Below are 23,686 nucleotides of genomic sequence, written 5' to 3'. Positions count from 1 at the left end.
AACATGAGAGTAGGGCACATTGACACCAAAGACACCTCATGTGTCGTGTTCGCAGGAAATTACGCGTTTAACTTACCTGTCTAAAGATAGGCCCTTGTAAAATGTGATCTTGACTGAAAATACTAAGATTTTTTCTTTAAATTACTATTATTGATTTGCACTTGGTTACACAACCATAAACATACGAGCTTGCACTTTGAGCATATGTGAATGTCTTAAGACATCAAAAATAAATGAAAAATTCATAGATAACAGTATGGTCAAAGTTTCTGTAAAGTTGAGTCTGGCTCTGGGAGACAAGTGGGCAAAAAGTGCAGACATGACATGGGACTCACCACAGATAGGACAAAAATACAATTGTATTGTCTAAAATCTGACAGAGACATTTTGTATATATGGAAACATAATTATGAACTGTAATTTATAAAGGAAAGAACTGCATAACCCTGAGTGAACTGAAAAACAGTCTGACTGGAATTTAAAATGTCAGTGCTGAATTTGCTAGCCAAGACAATTAACCTTAAACTAAGAGAAACTGTGAAAGTTAAACTTTTTATTGTAGGCCTAGAAGTGCAGATATTGAACGTTATATAGTAAAAAGACATGGAAGATGACAATATGGTGCACGAAAAACTGTGTGTGTGTGTGTGTGTGTGTGTGTGTGTGTGTGTGTGTGTGTTCTTTAAAAGTATGAAAACCTTAGCACAAAACAAACACAAGGCTAATGTCTTTGAGACAGACTATACTTTCATTTATACAATTTTAGAGGCCGATATTTCAACGGATGCCATTATTCGTCGACCTATATAGCGGAAATGCAAAGATCACCCACCTTAACATTTAACAAACATTTTTTCATAGCAATGAGCTGCAGCAGAGAGCAACATTAGTTTCGAGATTTTAGTTTTCAGCTTACGTGAGAGCCAGGATTCAACTACCATAGCCTGGATATGACGGTAAGCGGAGTATTCTGAATGTTGTGTGGGTCCACAATAAATTTCAATATTTGAGCCCACGCTCTTAAAGTACAAATACGATGAGGCTAACTATAATACTGTAATATTTTCATTTTCAAGTAATGTTCTTGGAGGTAAATCAGTCCATTATGTTTGATGATTTTACTGTTCAGTTGCGAGTTACGTAAAAGAAAAACCAATTTTGAAATAATTTTCTAAAATAGTTAAATAACACAGTAGTAAAAAAAATGAAAGTGTATATTTAAATTTCTTTGAATGATAGATTTCAAGTAAAAATCGTTTAACAATTTTTGCTCCGAACAAATGAGAAAAATATAAATAAATAAATAAATATACTCCTCCCAAAGTGCCACTTCAGAACCCAGGACCCCATGATCCGGAGGAAGCAACGCTACCCACTAGTCCAAGAAGATGATTACTGTGAATGTGAAGTAACACAGAGGATTGAACATTTGCTCATGTGCCCACAGATGGAGTTTGATTGCACAGCAGATGATCTATTTCTGTGCAATGATAAGACCAATAAAGCTGCAGAGTTTTGGAAGAAGAGAATTTAAATGCTCTCGCCTAGACACAGAAAGTAGAGTAAGTACATCTGAACCCATGAATAACAACCTGCATCAACAATTTACATGTAAACTGTGTCTTTTCCACTTGAATGACATTTGAAGAGCTTCTGGGTCATTTGACAATTGTACTGAAATGTGTCCAAGACCTAAAATGCCTCTTCACCAACAAAAATATAAAAATCTTTAAGCATCTAGTTAACATAATATGCTTGGATCCAGAAAACGTAATAGCCATAACAAGTTTTCCACTTCTTGGGGCACTGATGTTAGTGGTTGTGGGTCTTGTGCAGTTCTCGTTCAAATCTAGGAAGGCATGGAAATGTGACTGCTTACACCTACAGATTAATCTCCAAGTCCACTAGCAATTATTATACAACTGAGAAAGAGTCTCTTGCAGTTATTTCGAGAATTTGTAAATTCTGACCCTATTTATATAGCAGACCATTCACTTTGTGACCGACCACCACCCTCCTCCATGTAGGATGATAAGCCTAACATATCCAGCATGACAATGGTTCGATGGGCACTGAAGCTTCAGGGGTGTCATGTCACAACAGTAACAATACAAAAATTTATGCAAACACAAAGATAACAACTGCCTTTCACAGAATCTGTTGGAGGAACATTACAGTACTAACGATATCTCGGTATCTCAGTTATCATTGTGCTATTGAAGACTACAGTTGAACAAAAATAAGATCTAGCATTACTGAAGACCATATATGTTAGAGATGAAAGAAGCTCTCAAAGAAGAATCCAGACAAATAGATGACACACTATATAAATGGACTTATGGCCAGTATAATACTACTTAAATTTCAGATCACGATAGTAACAAACTCTGCTAGAGTGATCACAATAATCCAAAGACACTGTCAAGTACTTGAAATAAAGCACTACACCTAGTGGTTTGCAATGCATTATTAAAAGTAAATTTATCTGAGAAAAATCATCATTTAGTCTTTTAAGGTAAAAGAGTACAGGTGTATATACAATTGACACCTACATGTGCCACCCTGTAATGTACATTACACCAATAAATTACTCATCTTGGTTGATGAATTGGACAAATGAATTACCCCTGTTATGATTTCATTGACCTTAGTCAAGTACTACTATGGATATATTTTTCTCTGTTTCATATGGACACTCCAAGTATTAGTGTAGTGTAACAGTTGAGTGTCCCTCTGACACACTTGCATCTTTATGAGGGTTTTTCAATAGGTTATTTTAATTTCAACTTACAACTCAATTATTTACATTTCATTTTTATCAGTCATCTGATAGTAAAGATAGATAATTACACTATACCAGTCATACTGAAGTATTTTTACAAATCTTGTATCAGGTAATCTGGGATTTGTGAAGACCCTTAACAGAACCAGAAGCAGGTATCATTTGCCAGGTCTCTACTGATTTGTCAGACATTATGTAAGCCAGTGATGGATGTATGTGCTTCAATTAGTCCCGGGACACCTGCTACCAATTCCTAATGCAGTTGCTCAGAAGGGAACTGATCTCCTCAGGAGGTCTCCCAAGACAGAAAATGGTAATAAGTGGGTAATAGTGAGCACTGACTACCTCAGTGACTACACTTCCACAAAAGTTCTGGATTTTGGCAGTTTTATTGTAGAAGACATAATTTTGAAGCATGGAGCTCCCTGAGTATGTCTTTGATCACGGAAAAGTGTTTCAATTAAGACTGGTGTCAGAGGTAATTTCACAACACAACATCACCTACTGGATGAAAACTGTTCACTACCTGCAGATACACACTCTGTATACACTGATGCAGAACAGTGAGGCTAGGATACCATACTGCCTCTCATGGCATTTGCATACAACACAGCAAAGCAAGGGAATATCTGTTTCTCATCTTTTTTCTAAACCAATATCAGGATACTTTGCTTCTATTTCAACTTCGCAATGTTCAGATTAATTACATCAAACAGTTCATCACCAGACCTGAAAAAACAAGGCAGCTGGCAAGCACTCTAACCCTGATCACACAGGACAATATCATGCCAAACATCCATTTGTTAACTACAATCCAGTTAACCTAGTATGGATTTTTAGGTCTGTACAGAAGACTGGGACACACACCGAAATAAATACATACACATTCAAATACTTCATTCTTTTTGTTGTGCATATCTGCGACTCAGCATCTCTGCTATATGGTGAGTAGCAACTATCCTTTTCATTATATTGTTACATTCTATCCTGGATTTTCCTTTATTTGAAAGCAAAAGCTGAAATGCTTAACTCCATTTCCAAATGTTGCTTTATGAAGTAAAACACAACAGAACTGTTCCAATTTAATACTTGTACCACTGAAATCATGAATAAGTATCAATGCCAGTGGTGTTGAGAAACAGCTGAAATCATTAAAATCGAATCCATATCAGATTCTATAGCAAATCTGTAGTTCAGTTAGCCCCTCTTCTGACTATAATCTATTGTAGATCCCTTGAACAAAAAACCATGGCCTGTTCTTGGAAAAAAGCACAGGGCACACCGGGCTACAAGAAGGGTAGTAGAAGTCTACCGTACAGCACCTTTGACAATGATTTGTTGCAGAATCTTAGAACATATTCTGAGCTCAAACATAATGAGATATCTTGAACAGAATGACCTTCTCAATGCCATCCAGCATGGATTCCTGAAATACTGACCATGTGAAACTCAACTCGCACTTTTGTCACATGACATACTGAAAGCTTGGGATCAAGGTGGTCAGGTAGAAGTAGTATTTATCGATTTCTGAAAAGCATTTGACTCAATGCCACAAATATGTCTGCTGTCAAAAGTACGATCATAAGGGGGCATCAAGTGAAATTTGTGACTGGGTTGAGGCCTTTCTGGTAGGGGAGGACGAATCATGTTACCTTGGATGGAGAGTCATCGTCAGATGTAGAAATGACTTCAGGTGTGCCCCTGGGAAGTGCGTTTGGACTCTTGCTGTTCATGTTGCATATTAACGACTTTGCAGACAATATTAATAGTAACCTCAGACTTTTTTGCAAATGATGCAGTTATCTATGACAAAGTACTGCCTGAAAAAAGCTGCATAAATATTCAGTCAGATCTTGAAAAGATTTCAAAGTGGTGCAGAGGTCAGCAACTTGCTCTAAATGTTCAGAAATGTAAAAGTAGTGTCCTGTGGTCGGCAGAAAAGAACTAATGATCAAGTTTGAACACATTTTATTTAACTAAAACGCCTTCTTGGTGTCCACTAATTTCCAAACTCAAGAATAACAAGAAACACAATAAATCTTGTGGTGGAAAAAAACAGATAAAAGTTACAAGACAATGAAACGAAATAATAACAACTAAAATGCTATGCTACACAATTCCAAAGTGGCGTTACACCCAACAAGATACAAATTTTTACAGAAGACTACAGCAAGAGTCTACTGGGCTACAGCCAGCGTAACTAATGGCTGGTGCTGTGCTAGCTGTAAGTACACAATGCCAGTCTGACACTGCTGGGGTGCTTATAACTCCGATTCTGCGGAGTGCTACACTTAGTCATATTAGTTCCAATTAGTGGATCTCTGTCACATGGCTTTTCACAAAGTTGTGATGTGTTTATGTGGAAGGTCTGTTGATATTTACATTCACTGGCAATGTTTTGATATGAGTTCTTGAAGGGAGATTGGCAGCCCAATTTGCTTGTCTGTTGTGTGGGCACTCTAGCTGATAAGGGGCTGCTGCTACATAAAATTTTGCACTTTACAAAATGAAAAAATGTAGGTTCCTATGACTATAATATCACTGAGTCACTGTTGGGATTGGCCAACTCATACAAATATCTGGGTGTAACACTTTGTTGAGATAAGAATGGAAAGATCACACAGTTTTAGCCATGGGTAAAGCAAATGGTAGACTTCCGTTTATTGGTAGAATACTGGGAAAGTGCAATCAGTCTACAAAAGAGATTGGTTACACGAAACTTCTAGGCAGATTAAAACTGTGCGCCAGACTGAGAGTCGAACTTGGGACCTTTGCCTTTTGCAGGCAGGTGCCCGCAAAAGGCAAAGGTCCCAAGTTCAAGTCTCGGTCCAGCACACAGTTTTAATCTGCAAGGAAGTTTCATATAAGAACACACTCTGCTGCAAAGTGAAAATTTCTTTCTGGAAATACCACCCAGGCTGTAGCTAGGCCATGTCTCCACAACATCCTTTCTTCCAGGAGTGCTAGTTCTGCTAGGTTTGCAGGAGAGCTTATGTGAAGTTTGCAAAGTAGGAGACAAGGAACTGGCAGAAGTAAAACTGGGAGGATAGATTGTGATTCATGCTTGGGGAGCTCAGTTGGTAGACATTTGCCTGCGAAAGGCATAGGTCCTGAGTTCAATTCTTGGTCCGGCACACAGTTTTAATCTGCCAGGCAGTTTCACGTCAGCACACACTCCACTGCAGAGTAAAAATTTCATTCTGGAGAGTGTTTACAAATCAGTCATGTGACCAGTTTTAGAATATTGCTCAAGCGTGTGGGACCCTCACCAGATAGGACTAAGAGGGACTATTGACTGCATACAGCAAAGGACAGCACACATGGTCACAGATTTATTCAATCCTTGAGGTGTGTCACAGAGATGCTGAAGGAACTGGAAGTCTCTTGAAGACAGATGTAAACTATCATGAGAAAGCCTATTAACAAACTTTCAAGAACTGGTTTTAAATGATGACTCTAGGACTATACTACAATGACCTATGTATGGCTCACATAGGGATTGTGAGGATAAGATTACAATAATTACTGCATGCACAGAGGCATTCATACACTCAATCTCCCCATGCTCCATATGTGAACGAATGGGAAGAAACACTGATAACTGGTACAATGGGACATACCCTCTGCCATACACCTCATAGTCATTTGCAGAATACAGATGGAGACGTAGACGTGTTCGGTCCCTGATATGGGGCCACTGTTGTTGAGGAAACCAAGACATGATGCCCGTCAAACAAGCCAAGAGAACCAACACAAAGTATGTCTTTCATCAAGCCCTGCAAAAACTAGTAAGATAGGTAGAGTTCTAAACAGGCAAGGGCTTGGACAAGTCTCCCAGCCACACAGGAAAATTCAAGAAATGTTGTGATCCATTAAAGATAATCTTGGACTGAGAGTGCTGGGCATTTATCATATTTCTTGCAAGGGTGGCAAAAGGTACGTGGACCAGTGTATAGGGATTGTTGTCATTCATTACACTGGGCATCAGTGTCATCTTAAACACAAGAATTCAGAAAAATCAGTGGTAGCTGAGCACAACCTATGAAATAAATACAGGGTTTTGTTTGAACAAACGAGAATACTAGCTCACGCATGAACTAATTGAACTCAGAGCCTAGCTATGCACTTAGCAATGTAAGGAAGTGTGTGCTTGACAAGGAAAAAGCATAGATGAAGACTTCTTGCAGGGATAGCACTGCAAGCAATGCTTGATAAAGAGTGCAAACACAATCTATGGACATAGAGGGCACGACCTTGGTAATTGCTAATTCCGTGTTGTTGCAATGATGTAATTCAGCCTATCAGATGCTCTCTCCTGGAAATAAAGAGGGGGAGACTTGCCAGTTTCACTATTATTAAAAGCTCGGGATTTTATCTGAACTTGACATGGCAAGTAAACTGAGAACTTTTTATGCAAGGACTCCACTGCAAAAGCTTTTACAGCCATGCTCCCCAGCTGGCAATAAAACTAAATGGATGAACAATGTCTATAGAGTGTACTCATTTGGAGCTGCATGTTGGTGTTGTGACACCCTGTGCTGTTCAAATTATGGGTGCAGCATTGTATGTATTAAGATTTTTTGTCACAAGATGCATCTATTTTGCTTGATTTTCATTTGAAAAGAGTGAGAAATGAACCCAGTAAGCATTACACCTGTGGACATTATTCTTATGAAAGATTGTACATGGCCTTGATTCAAACAGTCACCCCATTCTCAATGTGATGCTGCTGCAAGCCTGTTGTGGAGCTATAAGTTTTGTTTCTTTCTTTCTCAGGTCTTGTATTTTAAATTGTCACAGATAACACACCTCTACGAAATTTTCATATTTGTGAAACTTCCAAGTGGGTTTGTGCCAAAAAGTACCAATGTATAAAATCAGACAATAAAAGTATTCAGCAAATTCAAACTGAGAAATGCACAAGTCTTAATGGTACCAGTAATTAAGTGATATGTGACAGAGAAAAGCTAAAGAACAAGATCTTTGGCTTTTCATGTTTCAAACAGTTCTTCTCCTACCTGTACAGATCCCCAGATTAGCAGGTAGGTGCTTCTCCTCTGTCACTCGGGCTAGATTTTTTCTACATGTTCATATTTAGGATTTAAATTTAAGTGACATATGAAGTCTACAGTTCAAAATAACACATATTACTGGAAAATAGCAATTCTGACTTACCTCAACAACAGTCGCAGGTGCAACAAATGTGGGGATTATTTCTAAAAACTCTTCTATGACAAGATGAGGATGAGAAGCAATAATTTTAAGCAGATTAGGAAAGTATTTTTTCAACATATTTTGTTCAAGTGTAGCTAATTTATTTTGGTTCTTCAATATAAAAAGCATGATATCCATAGCAGCTATGTCCGAAGAATAGCTGTGATACACTGCATCTCCAAACAGTTGCTCACTGATGTGATAAGAGTTATATCCCATTGTCTCACCTGAAAAAGAAGCATTTTGTTGGAAAGACGACAGAACCTGATCAGTATTCTTATGACACAGCATCTGTTAATGTATGAAACCATCATATAAGTACTGATTATGTCACTTAGTTCAAACAGTTGTTCTATTTTCTTGATGTCTTACAATAAACTTCAGAATTAATTGTCCATCCACGTTTCTTAAGATCCACAAACAAGATTCATTTTTCCCCCCCAAAAAAAGAAGAGGATACTTTCTGGCTTTTATTTGGTTTGTTGGGCAACTTGCTGTGACTCCTACACTATCAACTGCTATCCAGTCTCTACACTAACGTACAAAAACTTATAACTCATCAGAACTTATGAGTCTGTCGCACAAGCCTCCTCCTTCTGCATTCTGATAAAAAAGAAGTCCAGAGAATCAGTCATATGTTCACTTTTGTCATTCCCAGAAAGTACTTTTGGAACAAAGAACTTGTACCCTAATTGTATAGACATGATCTCATGGGTGGAGGGGGGGGGGGGGGGGAGGGAGAAAAAGAAAAATGCAGAAGATAGTCTGACAGCTGAGTTCATAAAACACATTTTCATGAAATATTCATCAATTTCAGTAACAGTTCATTGACAAACATAAGACAGGTGGCTAATTCATTCATTCTTCCACTCTTAAATGACACCACTGAAGCAAAGTACCTTCACTCTTCACATTTTTGTTCATATACAGCACAAATTTTGTGATGATTATTAATGGTGTTGCGATATTTCACTTCTAAAAACTGTATTACAGGAAGTATATCACGAATGACGAGCTTTTCAAATGTAACACTCATTTTGAATGGTTACTGCAGCCAAGTGAGAATCTCTCACTTAGTATGTGAGTCAGTGCACAGATTGTTCTCACTGCTTTCACTTTTGCCAATACTACCTGACATACAGCCCTCATGTGGGTGGAATATCGTAGGGGTTTTGATAACTGAACAGCAAACTCATAGATGAAACTTTCTGGCAAGAATTAAAACAATATGCTGAATCAGGTCTCAGACCTAGATTCTGCCGTTTGCAGGCAATGCTCTAATGTATATTCTCCTGAAAATCTTATTACACTAGCACACCTGAAAGAAAGAGTATCATGCAGAAATGGTATAGCCAAAGCTGAAGTGTTTTTTTGAAAATGAATATTTCAGTCAGTAGCAAAATGTGTGCAATCTTGAAACTACAGGGTAGAGTACTCATCACTTTCCAATACACTGGTTGTGTGTGGGGGGTATACAACATAACAAACTCCTGAATGCAACGTAACGAGAATGGCTCTGAGCACTATGGGACTCAACTGCTGAGGTCATAAGTCCCCTAGAACTTAGAACTACTCAAACCTAACTAACCTAAGGACAACACACACATCCATGCCCGAGGCAGGATTCGAACCTGTGACCGTAGCGGTCGCGCGGTTCCAGACCGTAGCGCCAGAACCGCTCGGCCACCAGCGGCCGGCGCAACGTAACGTTCAGTAAGCCAGTGACAAGCACATTTCTGTTAAAAAAAAATATTACAACATTCGTTATAGTAAGAATAAGGCTGTTTAAAGAATTTTTATTGATCAACAAATAAAACATAAGACAGCATCTTCTTAAATCATCTTCTGAAAAGCAAAATAACTATCATCAATATCAGTACATTCTGCATAATTACTTTATAAGCTAATACAAGCAAATAACTAAAGACAAACACTCTTCACTCTCATTTCTTTTCAATGAATTCTGAAACTGAAGGATTGTACAGGGCGGGCAGGAAGTAACTGTGGTGTCACCGCCAGACACCACACTTGCTAGGTGGTAGCCTTTAAATCGGCCGCGGTCCATTAGTATACGTCGGACCCGCGTGTCACCACTGTCAGTGACTGCAGACCGAGCGCCACCACACGGCAGGTCTAGAGAGACTTACTAGCACTCGCCCCAGTTGTACAGCCGACTTAGCCAGAGATGGATCACTGACAATTACGCTCTCATTTGTCGAGACGATAGTTAGCATAGCCTTCAGCTACGTCATTTGCTACGACCTAGCAAGGCGCCATAACATTTGATATTATTTTATATTGTGGTTATAACATGTACCGTCAAGAGAGATGTTCTACAATTGTGGATTAAAGTTAAGTATTACATCAACTATGTACTTTATTTGCTACTATTAATTCCTTTAACTGTTCCAGACCTCACGCCAATCTGCGTGAGCTTAACGCGTGCCTTTCGGCTTCCTCTCATGGTGACTTGGCTGTCTTGCCAAGTCACAACAGTAACCAGGTATCATTAAACGGCTGTTAAGTTTTCAATACTGAAGGAATAATATTGGAAATAGTGCAAACATACCAAACACTAAACAGGATAGTCATTTTTCATGTTGTGTAATACCAATAATGGCTGCAAGAGATGGGACACTCAACACCAGCAAAGATGACTGATGGCCTTACAGTTAGATAATACACACAGACTGCTTCACATTATGAGGTATGTAATTCAATCATTCTTGTGCAGAGATGGTGGTGTATGGTGAAGGGAAGGAATGCCAAAATTTGTCTGGAGACAATAAAGAATTGTCACACAAAGCTAAATGAGTACAGGTTTGGTAAAGGAACAGCAAAAACAGGCCGTCCATCCACGTCTCAGTGTCCTGAGAATGTGGCGACTGTGCAGAACAAGTTCAATTGCAGCCTGGGGAAATCAACACATCAGGCAGTTTGTGAGAACAGACACACAAGACATGCTGTGCATCAGGTGTTGTATAAAGAATTAAACTTTTGAGAACGGAAACCCCATTATGTGCAGCAGCTGACACCAGAAGACTCTGATCACAGAATAGAGCAGGGGAGTTGATGTTGGGTTGGCATGCAGATTGGGTTCAATTGTTTCAGAACATCATCTGGAGCAACAAGACCATATTCCATGTGGGAGGTTTTGTCAATTGGCAGAACTGTCATTAATTGGTGTCACATGATCCTGGAGTTATGGTGGAGAAGATGCATTCTCATTCAAAAGTGCCCATACAGTGTGGAATAATGGCCACAAACGTCATCAGCCCATATCTCCTGCATTACACAATGAACGGGGAAAGCTACCTTCAAATGCTTCACAATTATGTTTGACCCACAGTATGTGGATGAGAAAATGCCGATGACATCATCTTCATGTCAGATGGCGCACTGCCTCACTTTGCAAATGTCATGCGGAACTGGTTAGATGAGAAGTTTCCAGGACATTGGCTGGGGGTACATGGACCTCATGAGTGGCCTGCAAGAAGTCCAGTCTTGACATCCTGTGAGCTTTTTTTTGTAGGGTGGGGCAAAAGAGGAAGCGTACTAGATGAAACCTCGCACACTGGAAGCACGGATTTGGAGAGTTCTTACCAACATTCCACACAAGTTCCTCCAGAAAGATGTGGATTCCATTCCAGGTAGTTTGAGGAGATTGGTCAATGCCACAGGTCCCTATGTAGAAATTTAATGGAGTTCCAACATATGCAATTTTATTCCCATCAACAGTGTACACACTGTATTAATTTCAAATAAATAACTCTGAAAAGACAGAAGTTATGCCTAGTCACTCCCTGATCACCCTGTATGTCTGTTTTATAGTGCAATTATCAGATACTAAAGTCCACATTTGTTTTTACAGCATGAAATAATAACTGACACAACACATCCAACATTTTCAACTAAGCACAAAACATAGTTAAAATATAATATTTTTTAAATTCATTTATTTAATTACTTTCAAACAGTAAGTAAAAATCTCCATATCTGTTAGGATATTTTCATGAACATAATTAAAATACAGTCCTTGAACTGCCAGCTGAAATAAATCTGCCAAATGAAATAAACCTGTTGCACACACGCTGTTCTGCACCTCGCATGAATCTCAGGAACTTCAATATCACTAAAAGTCACATCGATGCAGAGCTTTTATTTTTTTAAATTTATTATGCCAGACCAATACCGGGCCTTATGTCCATCTTCATTGTGCACCTGAAGGTAAGCAGCCAGTTGTAATGAGACACCCTCCTCTGACATTAGTTTTTCTTTTATAGAAATAACCGATACCATTTATACTATCGATTCTTGTATAGGTGAACATTATCACAGTTGTTTAACTATTTTAAGAATTTCATATGATTCTGCATATGACATATTATATTTCAGGCAAAAATGTACAAAAAAAATTAATGTGTTACAATCGATACACACTAACAGTTAAAATCATTCTTGTTTTAGAAATATTTGAAATTACGATTTTTCTGGCATACTTAAAATTAATAGTATTAATTGCAAAATCTAATGATAATTATTAAATTTATTTCTGGACTCATGTATATAATAATGATATAACTTGGTGATGATTCTTCTTTTTTTGACCAAGTTTGTAAACTCTTTTGCTTTGTAAATTCTCTGGAATATTGTGAGCTCGGCAGAAAGTTGCGAGTAATGGACATGCCTCTGATGGCTTTTCTAAGTTTGTCAACAACAATGTAATTACTGGTTTTTTTAAATGTGGAAAATGTAAAGACAGTGTAATATTAAATAATGTGACAAAGAATAAAATTCAAGAAATATATAGGCAAATCTTCGTCAGTTATTTAGTCACCAGGAACCCACAACATTAAATCAAAATTTCAGCTGCAAGAATGTAGCCCTAGACACAAAAAGTGGAGCCAACAACTTCAACAACAACAACAACAACAACAGTGAGATAATGAAGATAAGTAAAGAGTTTTTCATTTGCATATCTTATGCCTCTCGAAGCTTTTGAAAATAATGAAGAGACTAAGAGAATTTTAATAGTGATATGTGGGAGGGTAAGATTACAAGTGTGTGTGTCAGCTGGGATCTGTTGACTGATAACGAAGTTTTCTCTGTTGCTAAAGAAGAAAGGACAGTTATTTGTATTTGCAGTTTTTATGTAAATGAACTTCAATCACTTGACAAAAAAAGACCTAAGAGCTGCACAACAAAGTCGTATCAACAGTGATGAGATAATATCAACATTGATGGACCGGATGAATTGAAAGAGGACTTTACAACTATGATGAAGGATATCAGAAAAGATACGTACAAACTATTTGTGAAATTAGTTTTTCATGGTGGATTCGTGTGATTGCCAGGATAATGAATAGAGACAAGGGTAGGGGTGATGAAGTGAAAGCTGTAGAACCCAGCCAAGACATGTTTAAACCAAGTGAAAGTATAGTCAGCATAGAAACATTTAAAACTGATATTTTGCAGTTGATTTTAGCAAAATTATAGGAAATGAAAACAGAACAGTCTGAAAACAATAGTAAAATGGACAGGGTACAATACCCAATAGACCAACTTAGTAATCAGGTTTTGGAACTACCAATGGGTTGTTGGATGGATTAAAAAGTGTGAACGAAAAAGTTGATGTCTTAGAAATTAAATTTATTGTTTTGAAAAATGAGTTAGTTGCACAATCTTCATAACAGGAGAAGAATGTTAATGATGTCAGAGTTCAACAGAAGGTCTTAGAGGAAAAAATGGTACAGAACTTTAGCAGTTCAGATAAAATATTTTAAAACAATATGCTAACTAACGTAAATCTTTTACATCAAAAATTTCAATAGTTCAGGAAAATTGCATTCACAACAGTCTGTATTCAAATAATGGTATTGCGTGGTCCAACATTCCAATAAGAAGTTTTCCATCAGACAATTTACGTCCAGTGGATTTTCTACACCACTGTAGAGATAGTTTTGTGTCAGGCATGGGTGACGACCAAAAAAATTAAATTTGTTAAAACATGTCTTGAAGGCAAAGCTCTGTCGTGGGTAAATCTAAATTTAAGTCAGTGGGAAACATATCAAAGTTTCAAAAAAAGTTATTAAAAGTGAATTTATGAATTGTCGAAATTATAGGAATAGTACCTTGAAAGAGTTCTGTAAGAATCAACTTAAGAAATTATCTCATCTAGATAAACCATTTGATGAAATGACATTGACTGATGCACTAAAAAGGAGTTTGCCAGAGAGGTTGCAGTGGGATTTAGTACATGGACCTGACGATTGCCTTGAACAATTTTTATGATATGTTGGCAATAGAAAGAAGCATGTACCATAACAATCGAAATGATAGAGATCATAATAGTAATAACTATAGAAACAGAGATCATGGTAATTTCCATCAGGGTCAAAATGGTAACAGAGACAGAAATTTTGAACATCACCAGAATAGGAATAATGGGGATAACCATGGTCAACTTAATAGAAGAAACAACCATAGAGGCAACTATTCAGGAAACGGCACCCAATGAAGGTCCACAGTTTTGGGGTGCGGAAACACAACAAGTACAGGACCCTCAATTTACACTTCCAATTAGACAATAATAACAGTATTAATAACATGGCACAGGTGCCTGAAGTTGAACAGAAGGAACATCAGATTTCTCAATTATGTTTTGACCAAAAGTTTTGGAATACTATGTATAATTATAATGATGTAGGTGCTGATCACAGACCAGAATGTGAGAGTAATGAGAATTTGGATGTAGTGTTTACTAATGATTTCTTCTCTTGCTCAGAAAAAAAATGTTATTGATGTATGAAAAATAGGTGATGACTGTATTGGATCTGAATTAGGTGGTATTTTTGATGTAGATAAGAATGAGAGCTGTGAAATGACTGAGGGTGGTAAGTCTGAGACTGGTAGCTTATTGCAAATGAATGTAGGTGAGGTGTGTGACTTTAATGGAGATGAAACTTGTGGTCTTAATGATGTTATTGACGAAGCAATTTTGGAAGAATGATAATAATAATGATAATGATGATGATGATGGGTATCAGGTTTTGTGGAGTTTAAGAATAATGAAGTTTCATAGGTAAGTGATGTATTTAATGATGTAAGTGAAAGTCATGGAATACCAGACAAGTCAAAGCAGTTTTTCATTAATGTCATGCAGAGTAATGATCCAAACAGTAAAGATGAGTTATCTGTAAGCTTAGAGAATAAAGGTGAAAACTTCTTGAAATTTGTTTGGGACCAAATTGACAATAACGTAAATAAATGTGCATTCTGGAGTAAGTTAGCTGCGGTTGGTCAGAATTTGTATACAAATTTGTGGAATGAAGTGAAAGAAGATCTAAGTAGGAAATGTAATTTTGACAGTAATATATTTTGTGTTCCTCCTGTAATAAGTGATGTTAGTTGTGCCATGGAATCCATCCAGTGTGTTCAATCTTTACCTGAGAACATGAGTAACCAAAGTAATGGTATGATACCAGTAAAGTTGTTAAAACCTTGCAGAATCAGTCTAGATGTAGCATTTGATGAAACTGAAAGTGATTTCTTACATGAGGTGTCTAATAACAGAGACGATAATTCAGATTTTGGATGTCCTTACATTAAGATTAAGATTGATCAATGGGAAGGGAACCATTTGATTGATACAGGTAGTCCAATTTGTGGTATAGCTGAACAATTTAGAGACAAGATTAAACATAGTAAGAATTTTGTGGAAATGTCCATTGTAGGTGTAAAGATAAGAGGAGCTACAGGTAAGCAAAGCAAATTGGTAAAATCTCAGGTACTTTTAATGCTTAGTATAGAAGGCAAAACCTTTGAACATGGATGCTTAGTGATCCCAGTCCAGAAGAAAATATAATATTCAGTATGGATTGGATAGTGAAAGTTGAGGCTTGTTTTGGATAAAATGATAAAGAATTATTTATTTTGCAATCTAAAAGTAATATTTATGTGAAAACTAATTTCTGTATCTTAAACTGTGGGAAAAGTTGTAACTATTTGCAAAACACTGTGAACCACAGTGAGTACAAGGTGTTTGATGATGATACAGATTTTGACGAGATTGAGGATCAAGAGTTTGAAAATGTAGTAGATTCTAAAGTAAGGGAAGTGACCTACAAAAGGGACAACTTAGGAATTTGTTATTGGAGTTTAGAAACATGTTTAGCGAAAAACCAGGAAATGCAAAAGGCTATCAGTGCATACTTTACCTTAAATATTATCAACCTTTCTTTCTCAAGCCATATAATATACCATTTTCAAAAACGAAAGATGTAGAGAAAGAAATTCAGAAAATGGAAACATGAGTAGTAATTAAGAGAGTAGGAGTGCTTACAATAATCCTTTAGTTGTCGTAAGTAAGAGAAATGGTGGAGTGAGAATTGTTTTGGACTCTTGACATCTTAATAAATTTCTTATCAGAGAGAATGAGCATCTTGAGAACAGGGATGAGCTGTTACACAAATCTGATCATGTAAAATATATGACTAGTTTGGACTTGATCTCCAGATTTCACCTGATCCCACTTGAAATTAATTCTACAAAGTATGCAGCATTTTTGTATGGAGGTAAGTGTTTTCAATATTGTGTCGTGCCATTTGGGCTAAATGTATCTGTAACTGAATTCCTAAGAGCTCTGGATTCTGTCTTAGAAAGTGAAGTGAGTTCAAAATTAATTGTGTATGTTGATGACATTCTGGTCGCTGAAAAGACTTGGGAACAACATTTGAATCTCTTAAAAGATGTGTTTTCAAAATTAGAATTAGGAGGCATGACTTTGAAAATAGGTAAGTGCAAATTTGGTGTGGAAGAAGTTAAATTTTTAAGACATGTCATATCTGAAAAAGGAATTGCACCTGATAAAGAGAAACTTGATGCCACTGCTGACTTTCCTCCTCCTTGCATAATAAAAAATAGCTTAAATCATTTTTTGAATTAACTGGATTTTACAGAAAATTTTGTAGCAGCCAAGCTTTGAATGCTTCATGCTTGTGTGAACTTTGGAAGAAGAACCATTTGGGACTGGAATCAGGAGTGTCAGGATGCTTTCGATGAGGTCAAAGGGCAGTTGTGTCAAAGTCACATATTGTTCAACCAAGGTTTGTCTCTTCCTTTTTGTATTATGACAGACAGCAGTGATATTGGATTGGGTGCTCATTTATTTCAGGAGGTTGAAGTTGATGGTGTTATTAAACATACATCTCGTGCATTTGCTAGTAGAGTGTTGCAGAAACACGAAAAGACGTGCACTGTAACTGAGCAAGAACTTCTGGCTGTACATTGGGTGTTCAACAAATTTAAATGTTATTTACTAGGTCACAAAGTTATTATCTATGCTGATTACAAAGCATTATGTTATCTTCAGGTGTATAGGCTGTACCATAACAGAACTACTCATTGGGTCTTGTTTTTACAACAGCTCTATTATGAAATCAGATACATTAAGGACACAGATAATGTAGTTGCTGATGCTTTGTCTAGGCTATCTTTAGGAAGTGAATCATCTAACAACTTTGGAGAAGCTGAAAAAGAGTTTAAAATTACATACTTCAGAGGTGTGAAAGAGGAAAAAGAGATTTTGAAAATTTTCAAAGACGTCTGGAGGTATTAAAATCATGATCAAAACTGGAAATTGGTTATGAGCATGTTGGGTAAGAAAGGAGGAGAAAAAATAGAACAGTATTATAACGTACACAAGGGTATTTTATTCAGGACATATAAGACTGACTCAGAGGATTGGAAATTACTTTACCCGGAACAGTGTATTGATACTTTAATTACTTAAACACATGAGAATTTTTGCCATTGTGGATCAACCAAATGCATACAAAAGATTCAGGAAAACATCTGTTTTATAACATAGGAAGACAAGTAGAGGCCAAATGCAAAACATACTGCCTAATAGTAACCTTGATCTTGTGTCTGTTGATGTTTATGGACCCTTACCTAAATCTAAGAGTGGATTTTGTGGTGGTTGACATATTTTTGAAGTTCATAAAGCTGTTTCCTCTTAAGAAAGTTACCAGTAAGCAAATCAACTCTAGGTTTGAAAACACGTATTTTCATCAGGTGGGTATTCCTAAAACAATTTTAACTAATAATGGTTCTCAGTTTAGATCACAAGCTTGGAAAGATTTTGTTGATCACACAGAAATAAGGCATATTCTAACCTCGGTGTCCCATCCTTTGAGTAACCCTGCACAAAGATATAAGAGAGAGACTGGAAGACTGTTTAGAACATATTGTAGTGAGAATCATACCAGTTGGAAAGATTAAGTCAGTGATTTTAAGGATATTATGAACAGCTTACAACATTCTTCAACATGTTTTTCACCATTTCAAATCATGTTTAATCGCAGACCAGCTAACCTGATTTTTGAAAATGTTGAGTTTCCACCTTGTAAAATTCTGTCACCACAAGCGAGGGAGGAATGTGTTATGGATATGATGAAAAACCAGGGGGATAGGAGAAAGCACACAGACCGGATGGTCAAGGCAGAATTTATAAGTTTGAGGTAGGGGATCTTGTGTTGGTGAGAGCCACAGAGAAATCTAAAATGTTGACATCGGAGATAAAGACATTTTTTGATATTTATATTGGATCATTCGAGGTTCATGAAAATCCACATCCTAATGCATACAGACTTGTGTATCCAAAATATATGAAGTTGTTTGGATTGTGCAATATCACTGAACTGAAAGCATATAAACATGATCTGTAAGTTTCTGATTTTTGTTTGTTCATTCTTTTTCCATTGTCATGAATTTAGTGTTCAAGATCATGTAGTTTCTAGAGCTCTATCTTATCCATTGACTGAGTTTAAATCTATCTGTATATGCAGAAGACTAGATAGCTGTGTTTTGTTTGAATGGAATATAGTATGTAAGATGTTGTGATTTTTAAGGTCCTGTTTTATCTGCTGACCGAGTTAAAATCTATGATACACTATATAGATACGTGCTTTAATAGATATGTACTTTAGAATTTGATACATGTATGAGACTAAATGAGTACATCCTTTTACAATTTTGAAATGGGATAATGTTTATAATTTGTGCTCTAACAATGAGGAATAGTATCTGACCCTATCTATTTTAATAGTCCTTTTTTTAAAAATTGCATTTAACTCCATTTATTAATGTTGCACCTGACATAAATCCCATATAACTGACTTTGAAAAGTTATTAGGAAGAACATATCTCATGTGATCTGAAGAAGGTACTGAACAGCACATTTAGTACACAAAACAATGCTTCAGGATTTGATGTGAATGCTAGACAGGAAGTTACCTATCCACTGGAGCGCATGACGAGAACTCTAAGGAGGAAGCAGGAAGATGTGGGCGGGTCCACTCCCCACACTGCTGTATGGCTGTATCCTGTTGGACCAGTCAACTTAAAGGAGATCGTGGGTGCTGGGTAACGTACTTGAGCATCTGTTGACTGGGTCTGTGTTGTGACTGATATTTGTGAATTGTTAGCCAAGGCTGTGAAAGACAGCATAAATGCATGTGTTTTCAAATACAATACATTATGTGACTTAAAATTAGCGTCCATTTTGTTTTTATCATTTGTAAGTGAATTTTCTAGGTTTTTATATACGTAGGTTATTTTGTATGGGCAGTTAGCAAATGGTGTGGAACACATTCACTAGCGTAGATAATAAAGCAAGATGTATGCATGTCTGCTTTCATACTCTGATTTTGGTTCTCAAGCTACTGGATTGTGTCATTATTCAAAGCTATTTATGACTAAGTTTATTTGAATGTATCCTGAGTATTGCAATATCGTATCCGACTGGAACTTGAGTTGTGGACAGACTCGTGCTTAGGTCTGTTTTGGGTACCCTGATCATCGCAGTTCTCTCTCTCTCTCTCTCTCTCTCTCTCTCTCTCTCTCTCTCTCTCTCTCTCTCTGTGTGTGTGTGTGTGTGTGTGTGTGTGTGTGTGTGTGTGTGTGAGGCTAGATGCTTCTTACAGTTGCTCTTTGCACATAATTGTAATTATTGATATGATTATGAACTTTATTCATTTTGTTGTGTCAAAACATTTTTTGCTGTTTTGTAACAGGTGTGGTTTGGATTTGTGGGTCGATCCCCACATCGTAAGCTTAGTCCCTAATATTTTTCCATTATTTTGTTCTCTCATGAGTCAACATAACCTTGAATACTCTGGTTTATGCGGCTGACTGATTCCTACTTCTTGATTGAGTATATTTTTCTGGTCTGTACCTGTCGTCGTGAGTTTTTCATACACTTAGGCCCTGAAATTTTTCTCTTCTCTTTTGAAAATTTTGAAGGTTTGATTGTATGGATGTCAACTTACAATTTATTATTCTAGTAATTTACATTGTCTCTGTATTTACATCTATAGTTTAGTGGTGTAATGGTGTAGCTTTGATTTTGTAGTATTTTCTTGTGACAGTATTTTCCATAGATCTGAAAATTTGAATGCCATATCCTGAAACACGTATAGATTATGATTTTTGCAGTAGATATTTTTCTTATGTTTTCTGTAATATGTTATGTATTAGATACTTCTATACATCCATATTCTATCCTGGGCATTAGTTTGTACACTGTTTGGCAAACCTTATAGTCTGTCACAAAATATTGTAAACATACTGTTTCCAAATTTTGTAAGGTGGATATTATAATGGGACACCCTCCTCTAACATAACCTTTTTTTAAAAGAAATAACTGATACCATTTATACTATCAATTCTTGTATCTTGGTGTTTAACTAAAAGAACTTCATATGATTCCGTATATGATGTATTATATTACAGGAAAAAATGTATAAAAAGAAATTAATGCGCTACAATCGATAAGCACTAACAGTTAAAATTGCTCTTGTTTTAGAAACATTTGAAATTGTGATTTTTCTGGCATACTTAAAATTTGTATTACTAATTGCACAATCTAACGATAATTATTAAATTTATTTCTGGACTCGTTTATAAAGTAATGACATAACTTGGTGACGATTCGTCTTTCGCCGACAAAGTTTGTAAGCTCTTTTGCTTTGTAAACTCTTTAGAATATTGTAAGTTTGGCAGAATGTTAGGAGTAGTGGGCATGCCTCTGATGGAAGAAGACATTTATGTAAGTTTGTCAACAACAATGTAATTATTGAAATGATAATTAAATCAATATCCTAAGCTGTCAACGGCATTGATATAGATCTACAGGGACAGTTGAAAACGTGTGCCCCAACTGGGACTAGAACCCAGGACCTCCTGCTTACATGGCAGACGCTCTATCCATCTGAGCCACTGAGGGCACAGAGGGTAGTGCGACTGTAGGTATTTACCCCTTGCACGGTCCCCGTAAGACGCACATTCCCAACTTAATGTGCGCACACCACATTCGTAGTGCCCCTGCACATTACACTCATTACTTGTGGCAGACAATCTTAACGAGTTCCGTAAGAGTTCGAGCAATGCATGTGCATCCGCACAGAAGAAGAAGGTCAATGGCTGGTTAGCCTGAACTATATGAAGATGGTATCTGTTCTTTCAGACATGTCTGAAAGAACAGATACCATCTTCATAATGTAATTATAGTTTTTTTTTCTTTTTAATGTGGAAAATGTAAAGATGTTGTGATATTTAACAATGTGAGAAAGAATAAAATTGAATAAAAATATAGGCAAATCTTCATCAGTTATTTAGTCATCAGGAACCCACAATGTTAAATCGAAATTTCAGCTGCAAGAATGTACCCTTAGACACAAAAAGTGGAGCCAACAACAACAACGAGATAATGAAGATATGTGAAAAGTTTTTCGTTTGTATATCTTACACCTCTCGAAGTATGAAGAGACTAAGAGAATTTTAATAGTGATGTGTGGGAGGGTAAGATTACACAGTCCAATAACGGTCCAGTACAATAAATTTTAAAAATAAATCCTTTGCAGCCAATATCAACAGTTGGTCACTGTGAAGGTTCTGAAATGAGCTCAATTGTCTGGAAATTAAAGAGTCTTATATCAGTTCTAATTTTCCTAAAGTCAACTTGGTCATGATCATTGTTCATTAATAGCGTAAGTTACAATAATATTATCAAGTAAGTATTTTTTACTTTGTATACATACCTATATTTAAAAGGAAACTCAGGGCTCTTATAAGGATGGAAACATCAGAATGTTGCCCTTTAAATCTTTCGGTAACATAACTGTTTATTCTTTTCACAATTACTAGTGCTTTTGGACCCCACTGTTTATCACTGTGGACAAGTTGACTGAGTAGATCCAGCACTTCACAAAGAACCTGAAAAAAATGTAGTTAGCTCAAATGAAATGAAATACTGGAAAAAATTGTGCTTTCAAGGTGGCAAGAGATATATGAATAAATAAAAGATGACATAAATGCTAGTTTTCAAAACCAGAGATTTCCTATCAGCTAACACAAGAGAGGAAACAGTTGCACAAATGGTGTATACTTAGTTATTAAGCCAAAAATCACAACAAAAAGCCAGGATCAGTCATTGTGTTCCATAGATCACATCAAGGTGGAGAACCTTCATGGATGTATAAGAGTCAAGCTGTACACAAATGGAAAACAAGCTAATAATCAAACTTAATCTGCACACTATATAAACATTAAACTCTCACTACACTACTTAACAGTATTCATGCTAAATTTAACCAAATATATTAGATAGAAAGCTGCTGCTTCTTTGCTCATATTAAGCAGCTCCTGTTTATCTCCTATTGGCAGATTAATATTTACTTAACTACATCGGTATTTTCAAACAAAATCATTACCAACATCTGCAAAAACAATGTCCTGGTTACAATACGCTATGCCTAGGACTTGTCATGCATTTTTACAATGAACACTGCTACTTGCCTTGTAGCTAACAGAAGTTTTCAATCCTTGAAACTAAATATTCAGGTAAATCATATGAAGAGTGGGTAATGAGGTAAGTTAGAATTTTCTTTTGCAGTGGCAGCAATTCCCAACTTCTTGCTTTGTGTTAGATGAGGGCTTATTCAAAACCTTTGCACCAGACTACATAATTTTCTCTGAACCTTAGACAAGGAGGCAAAGTCTGCATTAAAATTACTTCTGTGCCTTGTATTGTGGTTGCATAAACTACAATTCAGCTGAGACTGATCTTTTTTGTCAGCAACAGAATCCATTAAGGAGTAAATGTACTGAGAGATGACTGTAAAAAGTTCAAGATCCTTTAAAACACCTCTGCAAGATGTGTGGTTATTTACTGTACACAATATTTTTACAGCTTGCTTCTGCTAGACAAACACTTTATTTTGATTGGGTGCACTGCTTCTGTAAGACGACAGGCACTGAAAAATAGCAAAATAAGCCAACATTCCTGTCTTTAGGTCAACTCAATGAGAGGTGCTTCTAAGAGTATAACTTGCTGAACTGAACTTGTTAGTTAACTTACACTGTTACCTTACACCACTTGTTGGTCTGTTGCCCTAGTTGCATCTGGTAAGGTTGAGTTGAATTGGGACTAACAAACATTATAGTCCTTGAACCATCCTTTAAAGGTATTGGAAGATCATTTACATCAGCGCACACTCCGCTGCAGAGTGAAAATCTCATTCTGGAAACATCCCCCAGGCTGTGGCTAAGCCATGTCTCCGCAATATCCTTTCTTTCAGGAGTGCTAGTTCTGCAAGGTTCGCAGGAGAGCTTCTGTAAAGTTTGGAAGGT

At 36.7% G+C, this 23,686-nt stretch overlaps 1 protein-coding gene and 1 non-coding gene across 5 annotated transcripts in view; both read right to left on the bottom strand.

The window, feature by feature from the left end:
- The window catches only part of LOC124788313 (AP-5 complex subunit zeta-1-like), a 158,491-nt gene that overhangs the window by 74,384 nt on the left and 60,421 nt on the right, over window positions 1-23,686 (bottom strand). For all 4 annotated transcript variants that reach the window (XM_047255551.1, XM_047255548.1, XM_047255549.1 and 1 more), the window contains 2 exons: window positions 22,096-22,270; window positions 7,958-8,223 (listed from right to left, as the gene is read on the bottom strand). In XM_047255551.1, coding sequence (XP_047111507.1) covers window positions 7,958-8,223; window positions 22,096-22,270 — 441 coding nt within the window. The remainder of the gene's footprint in view (window positions 1-7,957; window positions 8,224-22,095; window positions 22,271-23,686) is intronic.
- On the bottom strand, window positions 21,208-21,282 carry Trnat-ugu. Its single transcript has one exon. It is a non-coding gene; the product is annotated as a tRNA-Thr (tRNA).

Source organism: Schistocerca piceifrons, chromosome 3 (assembly GCF_021461385.2).
Source record: "Schistocerca piceifrons isolate TAMUIC-IGC-003096 chromosome 3, iqSchPice1.1, whole genome shotgun sequence".
Lineage (NCBI taxonomy): Eukaryota > Metazoa > Arthropoda > Insecta > Orthoptera > Acrididae > Schistocerca > Schistocerca piceifrons.
This window is presented reverse-complemented; position numbering and strand designations above follow the sequence as displayed.